Source organism: Peromyscus leucopus, chromosome 1, assembly GCF_004664715.2.
Source record: "Peromyscus leucopus breed LL Stock chromosome 1, UCI_PerLeu_2.1, whole genome shotgun sequence".
Classification (NCBI taxonomy): domain Eukaryota; kingdom Metazoa; phylum Chordata; class Mammalia; order Rodentia; family Cricetidae; genus Peromyscus; species Peromyscus leucopus.
Genome location: NC_051063.1, coordinates 104647816 through 104660740, shown reverse-complemented (window position 1 = coordinate 104660740; position 12925 = coordinate 104647816). Strand labels below are relative to the sequence as shown.

Genomic DNA, 12925 nt, shown 5'->3' with positions numbered 1-12925 from the left:
AAAAAAAAAAAAAAAAAAATCCATACTTAGTCTAGATTTTATTAACTCAGTTGTGTTGCGTTCCTCCGTAGGTTTGAGTGACGTTTCACCATCCACAAGCCTGCCACCTCTGGTTGAAGGGCAGTTACGCTGCTTTCTCAAACTGACTATTAGTAAAGTCGTCTGGAAGATCGCGAAGCCTCCCGCGTGTGTACTTGTCCGAGTAAGATGGTGGGGAGAGACATCCGACGGCACCCTCTTTTGTCCCAGGGATGCATTGCAGACTGAACCAAAAGCTGTGAGAACGACCACCCGTTACGCTGTCCGCTGCGGTCCAAAGCAGTTCACCTCGTACCTAACAGGTATGTATGCGCTTGCTTTGTTGTCGTAATGGCAAACCCGATAGGAAACCTGCTTGCCGTCAGCAGGCTATTATTTCAGCAAAGACCAACTTTAAACTATCTTTCCTGCCAAGGTCATACAGTCAAGGACAGAGACTAATGTCTTTAGATTTTGCCACTATTTTTTAGTGCTGGCTTCATAAGACTAACATTGAATCTTATCAGATTTCAGAAAGATGATAAATCTGAATGTAAATCGTATTTATTTGTAAAACTTAAATCTTCAAATGAGAAAGGTTAACAGGTCAGTAAGAAAAAAGGTGTCTTTTAATGCAGGAATCAACAGTCATACATTCATTTGTATATCTTGTGAGGTCACTATACTTCATCTAAACATTAAAGTTGGTGTTAGGAACTATAGGATTTGGGGAACGTACTTTGACATTTCTGACCCTCTTTCCTCTGCTATAAAGTGACATCAAAAAGCTACCCTTTGGCCATCTGGGTATTTTCATGAAGAAACAAACTGGCTGAGTGGAAAGAACACAGATTTGAAGTCTAGACTGTTAAGTTAGAACTCTAGATCAGACCTGGATTGTTGTATGATACTAGGAGGTTTTTGTTTGGGTTTTTTTTTGTTGTTGTTGTTTGTTTTTCAAGACAGAGTTTCTCTGTGTAGCTCTGACTGTCCTGGAACTCACTCTGTAGACCAGGCTGGCCTCGAACTCAGAAATCCACCTGCCTCTGCCTCCTGAGTGCTGGAATTAAAGGTGTGAACCAGTCGGCCAGGCTAGGAGGTTTCTTAAGAATGTAGAATCTCAGTTTCCTGTTGTGGGGAGAATAGTATGTTCCTATTAGGAATTATCATGGAACTTGATGGAAAAAATATGAAGTGACCAGTCCAGTACCTGCTACATTGTAGGTGTAAGGTCTGCATAGATAGTATTTGAGGAACTGGGGGAGAAAGTTTTAAAGTATTGACTCTATCAAGAACTCACATGAGGCGTTAATGAGTGATGCCAGGCAGTGTGTGGCAGTATGTATGCAACTACCCCATACATAGAGAAATGTGACTCTTGTAGGTTGTCAATAAAGGGCAATTGTGTAAATTATTAGGAAACCAGAATCCTACTTCTGCTTTTTACTCTTTCTGCTTTATATTGAATGAGCCATTTCATCTTTCTGGACTTTAATTTTCCTACCAGTAATTTGAAGGAGCCTAACACAAAATAATATGTCCATGCCCAAATTTCGTTTTCTAGTTAGAAAAGAAATCATGGAAAGGCAGTGTTTGAGTAGGACACAGATGGGGTGAACCTTGTAAGAGTGAGCCAGCTGTCAACATAACCACGATTGTTTTCTAGAAAATGGAGAGCTAAGATGGGCTGGTGAACTGGCTCGGGGCACAGACACTTGGCACAGAGCCTGAGCACCAGAATTTGAGGCAAAGGTCCCACATGTTAGAGGAAGAAAACTGACTCCCACAGAGGTCCTCTGACTGCCACTTGTGCACGGTAGCAGTGTCCCCTCAACAGTAAATAAATGAAATAGATGAAAAGAAGAGGAGGAGCCAAGCGGTCTGTACTTCCTTCATAGAAATGCCCACTATAACTGAAAACTTGGAAATATGACTATTTCTGGATCTGGGGGGGCATCTGTGCTATTGTTGTTCTCTGCACCCCTCCTCTCCTGCACCCTCCTCTCTCCTGCACCCTCCTCTCCTGCACCCTCCTCTCTCCTGCACCCTCCTCTCCTGCACCCTCCTCTCTCCTGCACCCCTTTCCTGCATGTCACACTTAAGACACAAAGGTAAGCTAATGAGTAGTTTCTAGATGGGCATGAGACAGAGAGTCCATGGGGAGAGGAAATAGTGAACCAGTGAGTTCAGGAAAAACAGCAACACGGAGCCATCACGTGTCTTACAGTTTATGAAATGCTTTCAAGTCTGTCAGCTCAGGAAAGCCGTCCTGTGATGCAGTGAGGTGGTTTCTTGTTCACTCCTTCAATCCTGTTTTATCTTACTCTGAAAAGATGTTAATACAGTCACTAAACACTCTAGATAGACTGTTTTAAAAGCCATTTTATTGAAGGAAAGTGGAAATACAGGTGAAGGATTAAGCTGAAGCCTCTGAGGAGTCCTAGAACACTTGTCGTGAGGCCCTGTCTACTTGCTGAGGTATTAGACTCATTTTCTAGATGATGGGTTTAATTTTTGTTGTTGTTGTTGTTGTTTTGTTTTGTTTGTTGTTTTTCAAGACAAAGTTTCTCTGTAGCTTTGGAGCCTGTCTTGGAACTCGCTCTGTAGACCAGGCTGGCCTCAAATTCACAGAGATCTGCCTCCTGAGTACTGGGATTAAAGGCATGTGCCACCACGGCCCAGTGACATATAATTTTTTTAAAAAAAATTTAACCCAAGGTCACCATAACCCTAGCCCTAATTTTAGGAAGACTCTTGGCTCCAGGATCACTAATATTTATTCTTTTATGCTGCCTCAGAAGGTAGAGGGCTTGGAGCTGGAGCGATGTCTCTGAGGTTAAGAGTACTGTCTGCTCTTCCAGAAGATCTGGCTTGGGTTCCCAGCACTCATATGGCAGCTGTCAGCTGACTGTACCTCCAGTTCCAGGGGATCCTTCTGGCCTCCAAGGGGTACCAGGCACAAAAGTGGTGCATAGACATACATGCTGGCAAGGATAGGAGGCTTGATAACACCTCATTGTTTCCTTTATGTCGTTTTCCTTTGCCCTTTACTCTTTGGCCAGACATAGTGTCCGTAAACATTCCGAAACATACTTCAGTGGCCCTCAAGCATCCATCTTCACCACTGTTTAATCAGAGAAGATTCGGGTGGAATGAGTGACGTGGGAATGGGAATATACTGAGTGATGGCACAGCAAGAATGAGGATAAAGACCACAGATCTGTTAGAACGAAGCATCTTCTCCTTTAAGCAGTGTATAGTAAAGTAACAGAGTATAGTCAGCTTTAGAATTGCAGAGAACTAAGTTTTAGCCCATTTTGATGACTGTAATACTTACTGAACCTTGCACTGTTATGTGACCTCTCTGATCATGTTTAACCCCCGACCTAGAGTTAGAACACCTCTACCAGAGTATTGTAAAGAAAGGGCCAAGGGTTCGGGGCCAAGTGGTGTAGTGCTTGGTGGAAGGCCTTGTGTTTGGTCCTCTGCTCTGGGAAAAAAAAGAAAGGCCAGTGAAGTGACTCAATGCTTAGAGGCACCTGCCACCAAGCCTGATGACCTGAGTTTGCTCCCCAGGCTCCACACGGTGGGAGGAGAGAACCAGCTCCTGCAAGTTGTCTGTGGCCTCTACCTGTGTGCTGTGATATGCTCACACACACAACACACAAAAATAAGTAAAGAGAAGGGTGATTTTAAAAACGAATTCTGAAGAGATTACTGAGGCATGAAAGAATCTAGTCATTAGTAAGTAACCGATAGATGTTGGTCCACTTCCCTTATTCCACATCTGGATAGCATTTGCAGCCTCCTTTTGCAGATGTATTTATATAATTTTCTGAGATAAGCACCAGGAAAAGGGCTGTGATATGTTAAGTAATTTGTTTAAAGTCATGTAATAGTCATTCAGTAACTGCTATGTGGGAAGACACTGTCCTGTGTAATCTATATGCAGTATCCTCAGTTCCCCCACACAGATGTTAAGATGCCTATTTTATAGATGGTTCCACCAAAACAGCTCATGACTTAGAGCCAAGAAAATCCCACATGTATCTTCTCATTATAAGTCCTATATACTTTTCATTTAAGGGTTGAACAAATAGTAATAATGAACCATTTCTCATCTTCAATAAGAAAATATTCAGAATTCGTACTGTCTTGACATATTAGATTCCATTTGTGTACACTTTATTCTCTTTCTATGAATTAAAATCCTGAAGGGATGAGAGATAAATTGTAGTTAATGTGTTTCTGTTTGTCTTGGTTTCAAGTGTTTTTTGGAACCTCAGTATTCCAAACATAACTTAGGAACAAGCAATTGGCTTCTGGGAGGTCAAGACCAACCATGCAGTCCTGCAGGAGCAGCCTTTCTCTAAGTCAAAGCTGAAAGGATGGGAGGGAAGTAACTAGGAGGTGTTATTAGCAATTATAGTCAGTATCTTAGGACCAGTGCTGGAGTTCTTGGCAAATACATTTATTAGTGCTTTTTGTTTGTTGTTTGTTTGTTTGTTTGTTATTTTGTAATGAGACAAGGTCTTGCTATGTGGCTATGGCTGGCCTGGAATTTACTGTATAGACCAGGTGGCTTCCAACTCATAGAAGTTGATCACTCTGTCTCTACCTCCACAGTGCTGGGATTAAGGGTTTATGTACCTGGCTGATACATTTACTAGTACTCTTAAAGGTATCTTGTGTGTGTGTGTGTGTGTGTGTGTGTGTGTGTGTGTGTGTGTGTGTGTGTAGGACAACCACAGATGTTGTTTCTCAGGCTCTGTCACTTGTGTGTGTGTGTGTGTGTGTGTGTGTGTGTGTAGGACCCAGGGCTCACTGTGTGGCACTTGCTAGCTTGACTGGATGGCAAACTCCAGGTATCTATCTACCTGTCTCCACTTCCTCCGTGCTGGCATTTAAGTGCACACCACCTTACCTGACTTTTTACATGGATTCTGGGGATTGGACTCAGATCCTTGAGCTTTCAAGACAAGCACTTACCCACAAAAGCATCCTCACTAGCCCATGAAAGTTGTTTTTCTTACCACATACTTAATATGCTAACTATTCAGTATTTATAATATCTCTAATATCCCGCACCTGTCCCTCCTCTCTAAAGCTCTTGTTCTTTTGGTGTTGGGCTCACCTCTCCTTACATGGTATCATAAGTAAGCGCCTGGTTTACTTCAATTGAAAGTTTTTCACCATGTACCATATGGCCTACTTCCAAAAACCAAAATAGTGAAAGCTATCTGAATATGTTGTAATTGTTTCTGATTAGATATGGCCGTGCTGGTGTTGGAAGTCATCACCAAACTTGACCACCTTCCGGTTGGCAGAGTTCAGATCAATGGACTCGCCCAGCTGTCTCCCACCCATCAAATCAATGGATTCTTTACCATTGTTTCACCAGCATCTAAGAAACTTGGAGACCTTCAGGTAAAAATGTTGTAATTCTTCACTGCTGTGTTATCCCTTTTCTCATTACTGGAGCCAAATTCCTGATAGGAAGCAACCTGAGGGTTTATTCTGATTCCCAGTTTGAGGGTACAGTCACTTGTGGGAAAGCTTGAGGCTGTTTGCTCACTCTGGGGAAGATCGGCAAGCAAATATAGGACGGGTCCGATAAACCTCAAGTCCACCTCATGCCTCACTTCTCTTGGCGAGGCCCCACCTCCTAAAGGCTCCACAACTTTCCAAAACAGCCTCACCAGCTGGGACCAAGTGTTCAAATACAGGAGCCTATGGGGGACATTTCCTGTCTCACCACCCAGTGACAACTGCAGAGAATAGAGTCTGGGGGCAGAAGTCAAGTCTTCTAGAATGGATAGGGCTGTGGTTCCCATGTCTCTGCAAAGTCCTACCGTGTGCCTTACTGACTGCACTTGGCTTTGTTTCCACTTTCTCTAAGTCCACCGCCATCAGGAGGCTTTCACACTACCTGCACTGTACTGAGTTCACAGGAGCGTTGATCATGTCGTCACTGTTGTAGTGCAGTATCCAGAACTGCTTGTTGATGGGATCCCCATGTGGAGTCTAGACTCTAAAAGATGAGACACTGTTTTCTTCCTTTGCTTCCCCCAGTTCCTAGTACAGTGCCAAGAAGCCGTGGTTTGACTCCTGTACGTGCCGTCTTTAATATTGTCACTCATTGACCCACTTTTATGTACCACTAATACAGAGCTAAGACACGGCTCTCATAGAGTTTTCTAGAACACAGTATGACACATACTGTACTGTAGGTATGAGAGGGTGCTCTGAAGAACATAGGATTCCTTTTCTGAGGGAACTCTGGGAGAGCTTCAGGGTAAACACTTAACATTCACATTTTACAAATTCAAGCAATGAATGAATTCTCCCAGGAGCCCTCATGCTTCTTCCTGTAAGCAGCCTGAGGTGAACTGTGAAGATGGTTCACTACTCTCTTGACACAGAAAGCCCTAAAAAACCATGCAAATCAAGAGATTCAAATATTTATGTCCATTTTAAGAACACTGAAACTGCCCAGACCATCAAGAGTATGCATGTCCAAAAAGCCACCAACAATCTGGAAGATGTCACGTTGAAGATGTCACTTTGAAGAAGCCCTGTGTGCTCTTCCCATATTATAATGGTGGAGTCAGTAGGTGCACCCAGGCCGTGTCCAGTGGGGCTGGACACAGGGTTGGTAGCCCAAACAAGTACCGAATTATTGCTACACACACTTAAGAATGGATAGAGTGATGTTGAACTTAAGAGTTTAGATGTGGATTCTCGTCATTGAACAAAGTGCACAAAGCTCCTGAGATAGGCCATTGAGTTGACAGAGCTAATGGCTGGATTAACCCACACATGAGCTCACTGCCACAGTGAGATGATCCTCGCTGAAAAAGAACCAATTGTTCCAAAGCCAGAAGAGAAGGTTGCACAGAAGAAAAAGGTATCCCAGAAGAAACTGAAAAAACTAAAACTTAGAGCATGGGAATAAATTCAGCATGGAATAAATGCAAATAAAGGTTTAAATTTTTCAATTGGTTTTGCACCTTGCTAAATTTGCCCTAAAGTTAATACAGAAAATGAAATAAATTGGAGAGGAAACCAAGCAAAAGTGGAGGAAAAACACTAACATTGCCAGATACAGAATGACCACAGAGGCACACATGTCACTCTGTCAGTGCAAGAGAATAGCAACTCCGAAATGCCTGCAGCCAAGTGGAGGAGCTCAAGGACTTGTCACTGGATGTGTGTCACTTTTATTCCGTTGATGACTACGGTGAAGTGAGGCTTGTTTACTCATGTGTCTGCTGCTGTAGGGTTTGCATCAGGCCTCCAAGATGCTGAACTTTATGTTTCAAAGCCTTAAAGACAATCAGCTTCATTTGCCGTAGTCTTATAGAAATACCCCCAGAAGAAGAGAGTGCTCTGTATCCTTGGGGTTAGTTAGGTCAATGTCTTTTCAGCACTAGAGAAATGCAAACAGTTGGTTTAACACAATTAACTGTAGTTTCATGATGACCAAAGAAAATTGAATGATGCTACAGATATGCGTGTGCTTTGATGCCTAGGGAAAAATAAGGACGAAAATAGCGGTAGGAATGGAGGATTCTATGTGGCCTTCTATGGTGGTCGTGTGTTTTTTATAATCAAAATATAATTCGAAAATATGAAATCCATCCTTTTAAAGTGTACAGTTCAATTTTTGTTTTCCAAGTATAGTCAGCAGAGTATATAAGCTTTACTATTTTCTGACTCCAAGACATTTCTTTCATTCCAAAACCCGATGCTTTACTTAATATCAGCCACTCTTCCTTGATCTCCAGCCCCAACCCCTGGCATATCATTCTACTTTCTGTCCTTATGTATTTTCTACTCCTGATGTTTCAAATATATAGAATATTGTGTGCTCTTTTGAAACTGGGTTCTTTCACTTAACATAATGTTTTTAAGATTATATATGGCATAGCATATCTTCTTTTTTGTGGGTGAAACATTCGATTGTATAGATAGACCTCATTTTATCGTTTTCCAGTTAGTGGACATTGGGTTTTTTAGCTTTCATGAACATCTCTGTTTAAGTCCTTTTGTGAACATGTGCTTTCAGTTCCCTTGGGCACACACGTAGGAGTAGAATTGGTGGGTGATATGGCACTCTGTTTAACTTTTTGAGGAACTACCAGAGTTTTCCAAAGCAGCTATACTATTTTTGACCATATTTAAATGTAATTTATGTAATAAGATTTGTATTTTTAAATTTAAAAGTCATTGGATTTGAAATGTTTTTAATGGAAGATTGAGACAGAAGTCAGATTCTGAAAGATAAGGAGTTTGGAAATAAGAAGCAATTCACTTACAGTGAAGTAGAAGTAACAGTTAAAATTTCCCTCTTTCCAGAACTGGAAATATAGTTTAGTGGTTAAAAGTACTTGCTGTATTTCCAAAGGACCAGAATTCAGTTCCCAGCACGCATGTTGGGCAGATCATAACTGCCTATAACTCTAGCTCCAGGGGATCCAACACCTCTAACATCTACAGGCATCTGCATTTGCAATCATATAACCACACACACAATTTTTAAATAAAACAAACATATATATATATATGTAACTTTTTTAAAAAGTATTTTTAAAAATTCCTTTTTCCCAGAGAAGCAACAGTGAAGGAGGGATGTAGGATGATACAATGGAAAATGTGCAGCTGAAGAGAGAGCTCAGCAAAGGGTTTGCTGTGCAAGCAGAGGACTTGAGTTTGGAGTCCTAGAACCCTCGTGAAAGGCAGACATGGCTGCATGCACCTGTAAGCCCAGGACTGGGAGGAGAGTCGGGCAGATCCCAGCCAGTCCAGCTGAATGGAGAGCACCAGGTTCAGGGACTGACTCTCAAAAGAATATGGTGTTTTAAACGAATGTGCTTGAGGAAGGCATCCCTAGGTCAGTCTTAGCCTCCACATTGCTGCCACACAGACGAGGTGTGCCTGGACACACATGTGCACACATGCTCAACACAAGCAACTAGATGTGGACAAAGAGACTTGGTTACCAAAATCATTTTATGTTTACTAGCTATCATTTATAGTTGCTGAGCTTCAGTGCTCCATTTGTAAATGGCTCTAAAGCACTGTTGCCAGCATTAAATGAGAAGAAGCTACAGAAACACTCTGTGTTGGGCTAGCCTGCAGTAGCAGCACAGCAAACCGCATGCATTCGAGAGGAGCTAAGCGCAGTGAGTAACAGGATTGAGAAATTTAGATATGGCAGGAAACGGCTAGCATAATGCCCAGTGGTTCCCATCTAGTGTTTGAGCTACAAAGGCTTCTTGTATCTTTAAATGTGAAAGAAAAATATGGAATTTAGCCTAAAATATTGTAGGGGACCTAGTGCATTCAAAGAAGAAAGCCTTGGGAAATGGAAAATAAGACCATTGAGCCAGTAAGATTCTGAAGAGAATTTGATGGGGATGGTCTTATCATGGGCACGTGCAACATTACCACTGGCTGTACTTACATATGTAAGTAGTGTTTGCTACACACAAATCCAGGTGCCTTTGGTGGGAGTCCTTTAAAAATTTACTATTCTCAGTAGGCTTTGGTTCTTTCTCGCTTATCTGTTGATATGACTTGTGTTATAGAACTGCCTTTACGGTTCAGTTTTTAAAAATCTCCTTAAATTCCAGTATTCCTATTTATTCCATTTTTATCATGCATCTTTTCTACAGAATGGCTATAGTTTGTTTCATAATGGTATTGACAAAATGGTTTAGACATCACATTTTGTCCATATATTACCCATTAGAAATATTTTCTTTTCCATAATGAAGCATGCCTGTTCCCATTCATTTTAAATTCACTAAGTCTCTTTTTCTTCCTTCATGGACACAGAAATATTCCACTTTCTTTGCATACACACACTTACATATGGTATAAAAATGGAATCAAGGCTGTTTTAGAAGAAGAAGGGGTCTAGGAGGAGGAGGAAGGGGAACAGGAGACCATGGGGGAGATAGTGTCATAAAGTACATAATATATTTGAATTCAAATGTTGTTATGAGGGCTATGAGGACGACCCAATGGTCAAAGTGCATGTTGTGCAAGTATGAGAACCTGAGTTCAAATCCAAAGAACCCATGTAAAGTTGGGCCTGGTAGTGCATGTCTCTAATCAGTGTTCCTGCAGCAAGATGGGAGGCTGAAACAGGAGAATCCCTAGAAGCTCATGGACCAGCTAGCCTGTCTGCACACTGATGAACAAGAGAGTCTCCCAAACAAGGTCGAAGGCAAAGACGAGATCCAAAATTGTCCTCTGACTTCAGTGTAACACCATGCACACCTATGCCTGCTCTCACACACAAACACACAAGGCACACAAAGATTATTTTAAGATGTCATTATGAAAACCATGAGTATATACTTATTTGAAAAAGAAACATTCCACTTTCCTCTTATCTCTACTATAAGAAAGACAGCAGATTACATAACCCACAGACACTAAAGAAATTTGACGACTTAAATGAAATGGACTGATTCTTCCCAAACTGAACTATGAGAACTCCCTGAAGTAGAAGAAGAAATAGCCTGAATAGACCTGGGACTATTTGTAAAAACTGAATTTGTAGTTTCAGACCTGCCCCCCAAAAAGAAATCTCTAGTCCTGGATCACTTCGTTAGCAAATTCTTCCAAACATTTAAGGTAAGAAAAAATACCACCAATCTTACTGTCTCTTCCAGAAAAATTGAAAAGAAAAAAACACTATTCTGAGGCATGTCACACTTTAATGCCAAAACTAGAGAAGAAAAATATAAGAAAACTACAGAGCAGTATCTTTCATGAACCTAGACCTCAAAATCCCTAAGAAAATACTGGCAAACTGGGGCCAGCACTCCAGGAAGAATAGTCCTGTCCCCAAGAGCTTACCTCAGGAATGCAAAGCTGCTTCAGTATTTACAAAGTAATTAGTGTGATAAGACACCAGTCATGGTGTGCTAGCCACTAGAAAACAGAAACATTTGCAGCACCACAGTGGAATACTCTCCAAAGCTTATACACTAGATGATGGCATTTATAGGAGAGTCTTAAAAGGCACTATGAGTAGATGGTAGAGGTTCACAGTAAGGAGGGCATAACTATAAAAGGATAATACAAAGCAATTATTGGGATAGTGGAACTGTTCCCTTTTTGATTATGGCAGTTACAGTTACATGTGTATGTATATATATATATATATAGGAAAAGTCATGAAATTACAGTTATAAAATTATTGTTTTACTATAAGGAAATTAAAAAAACTAACTGCTGTGGAATGTCTTTCTGGATGCTGTGAATATGTGTGGCTCCCATTGGATAATAAATAAAGCTGTTTTGGCCTATGGCAAAAAAGCTTACAGCTAGGTGGGAAGTCCAAGCAGAGGTACAGAGAGAAGAAGGGTAGAGTCAGGAGAGACTCGAGCCCACCACCAAAAGAGCAACAAGATGCCAGCAGACCAGTAATGCCATGGCCATGTGGTAACATAGATTAATAGGAATGGGTTAATTTAAAATGAAAAAGCTAGCTAGCCAGAAGCTTGAGCCATAAGCCGTAGATTTTGTAATTAAGCCTCTGAGTGATTATTTTATAAGTGGCTGCAGGATCATGGGGCCAGGCAGGACCAGAGAAACTTAACATTACATTTAGCGCCCAACATGGGGCACCAAAATGTAGCCAAAAATTTCTCTGGTCCTGCCCAGCTTACGGGTGAGAGAGATTCATTCCAACCATGGGGCTAGGCAGGACCAGAGAAACTTCTGGCTACAACTAACTAATAGCCCCAGGTGTAACAACAGAGTAGTCATCACTCTGCTTCATATTAGGATGTGCTAGGAACTTTAGAACTAGATACATATCCTGACCAAGTCGCTGGTCTATTCCAGTTCATTTTTTGCCACATTAGAATAGGGACTCAATATTGCTGGATCTTCTTATTTTTCAAGAGAAGCCAGAGATACAAATTGAAATGTAATTTTTAAAGCATTGCTTAATCATTATTTAAATGCTGTGTTGCGTAGCATAATTCTGAAAATTGTACGTTAGATGCCACAGATATAAGTAGAAAACTGTAGGCAACTTAGTACCAAAGAGCCCCTGAGTCATTGCTAGAAGGCAGATATATTCTTAACGTTGCTCTGTTATAGATGGGAGATGCATATGGTATATTTATGGTATATGTGGATAGTGTGGGCTTCAGGAGAGGGTGATATATTTAGATGGCAAAATGTGGTCTGGAGACAGAAGAACAACAGTAACAAATACTGTTAGTTCCTTATCCTGACAAATGAAAGTTGTTTTCATTGGAGAAAACTTGGGGAAAATGAAGACATTTTAAGGGAGAAATCTCCAGTTTAAAAAGTAAAATAGTTTATATAACATAGAAAATCTGGTTGGAATATAGCATGTTTAGCATGCATGAGGACTCAGATTCAGCTCTCAGCATGGGAGACAGGCAAACAGATAGACAGACACTGACTCATTAATGACACTGGCAGAGACGTGAACACAGAGAGAACCTATTTGGGGAGGGGCATAGAGATGGGAGGAGTGAAAGTATAGATGAATGCAGGACTGTATTAAGAACACTGAGAAGCAGGGGGTGTAGGAGTCAAGCCCAGGGGGTAACCAGTTGGTTAATCTGTTTTATGCACCCAAAGTTAGATGTTTTTCTGTAGTCTGCAATGTTTTATTTACCTCAGCTGCACTCAGCTTCATCTGGCTTCATGCCTAGTACTTTATGCTTAGTCATTTCTGTTCCACTCCTGGAAACGGTCCCTGCACTCCTTCCTCACCTCTGCTCTGAGCTCAGTTCTCTCCCTAGGGTCCCCACATCACATGCACACATTCTTACCTGAGCAGTTGTGTTTAATTTCTAGATTATTTAAGTTCTGTAAGATCCATGATCTTCCGGGACTGTGTTGTAGA

The 12925-nt window shown here is 41.3% G+C and overlaps 1 protein-coding gene across 1 annotated transcript in view; it reads left to right on the top strand.

Annotated features, from left to right (window-relative positions):
- Nucleotides 1-12925, top strand: part of C2cd3 (C2 domain containing 3 centriole elongation regulator) — a 118299-nt gene that overhangs the window by 2186 nt on the left and 103188 nt on the right. The window contains 2 exon segments of the mRNA XM_028877526.2: nucleotides 72-341; nucleotides 5288-5445. Coding sequence (XP_028733359.1) covers nucleotides 72-341; nucleotides 5288-5445 — 428 coding nt within the window.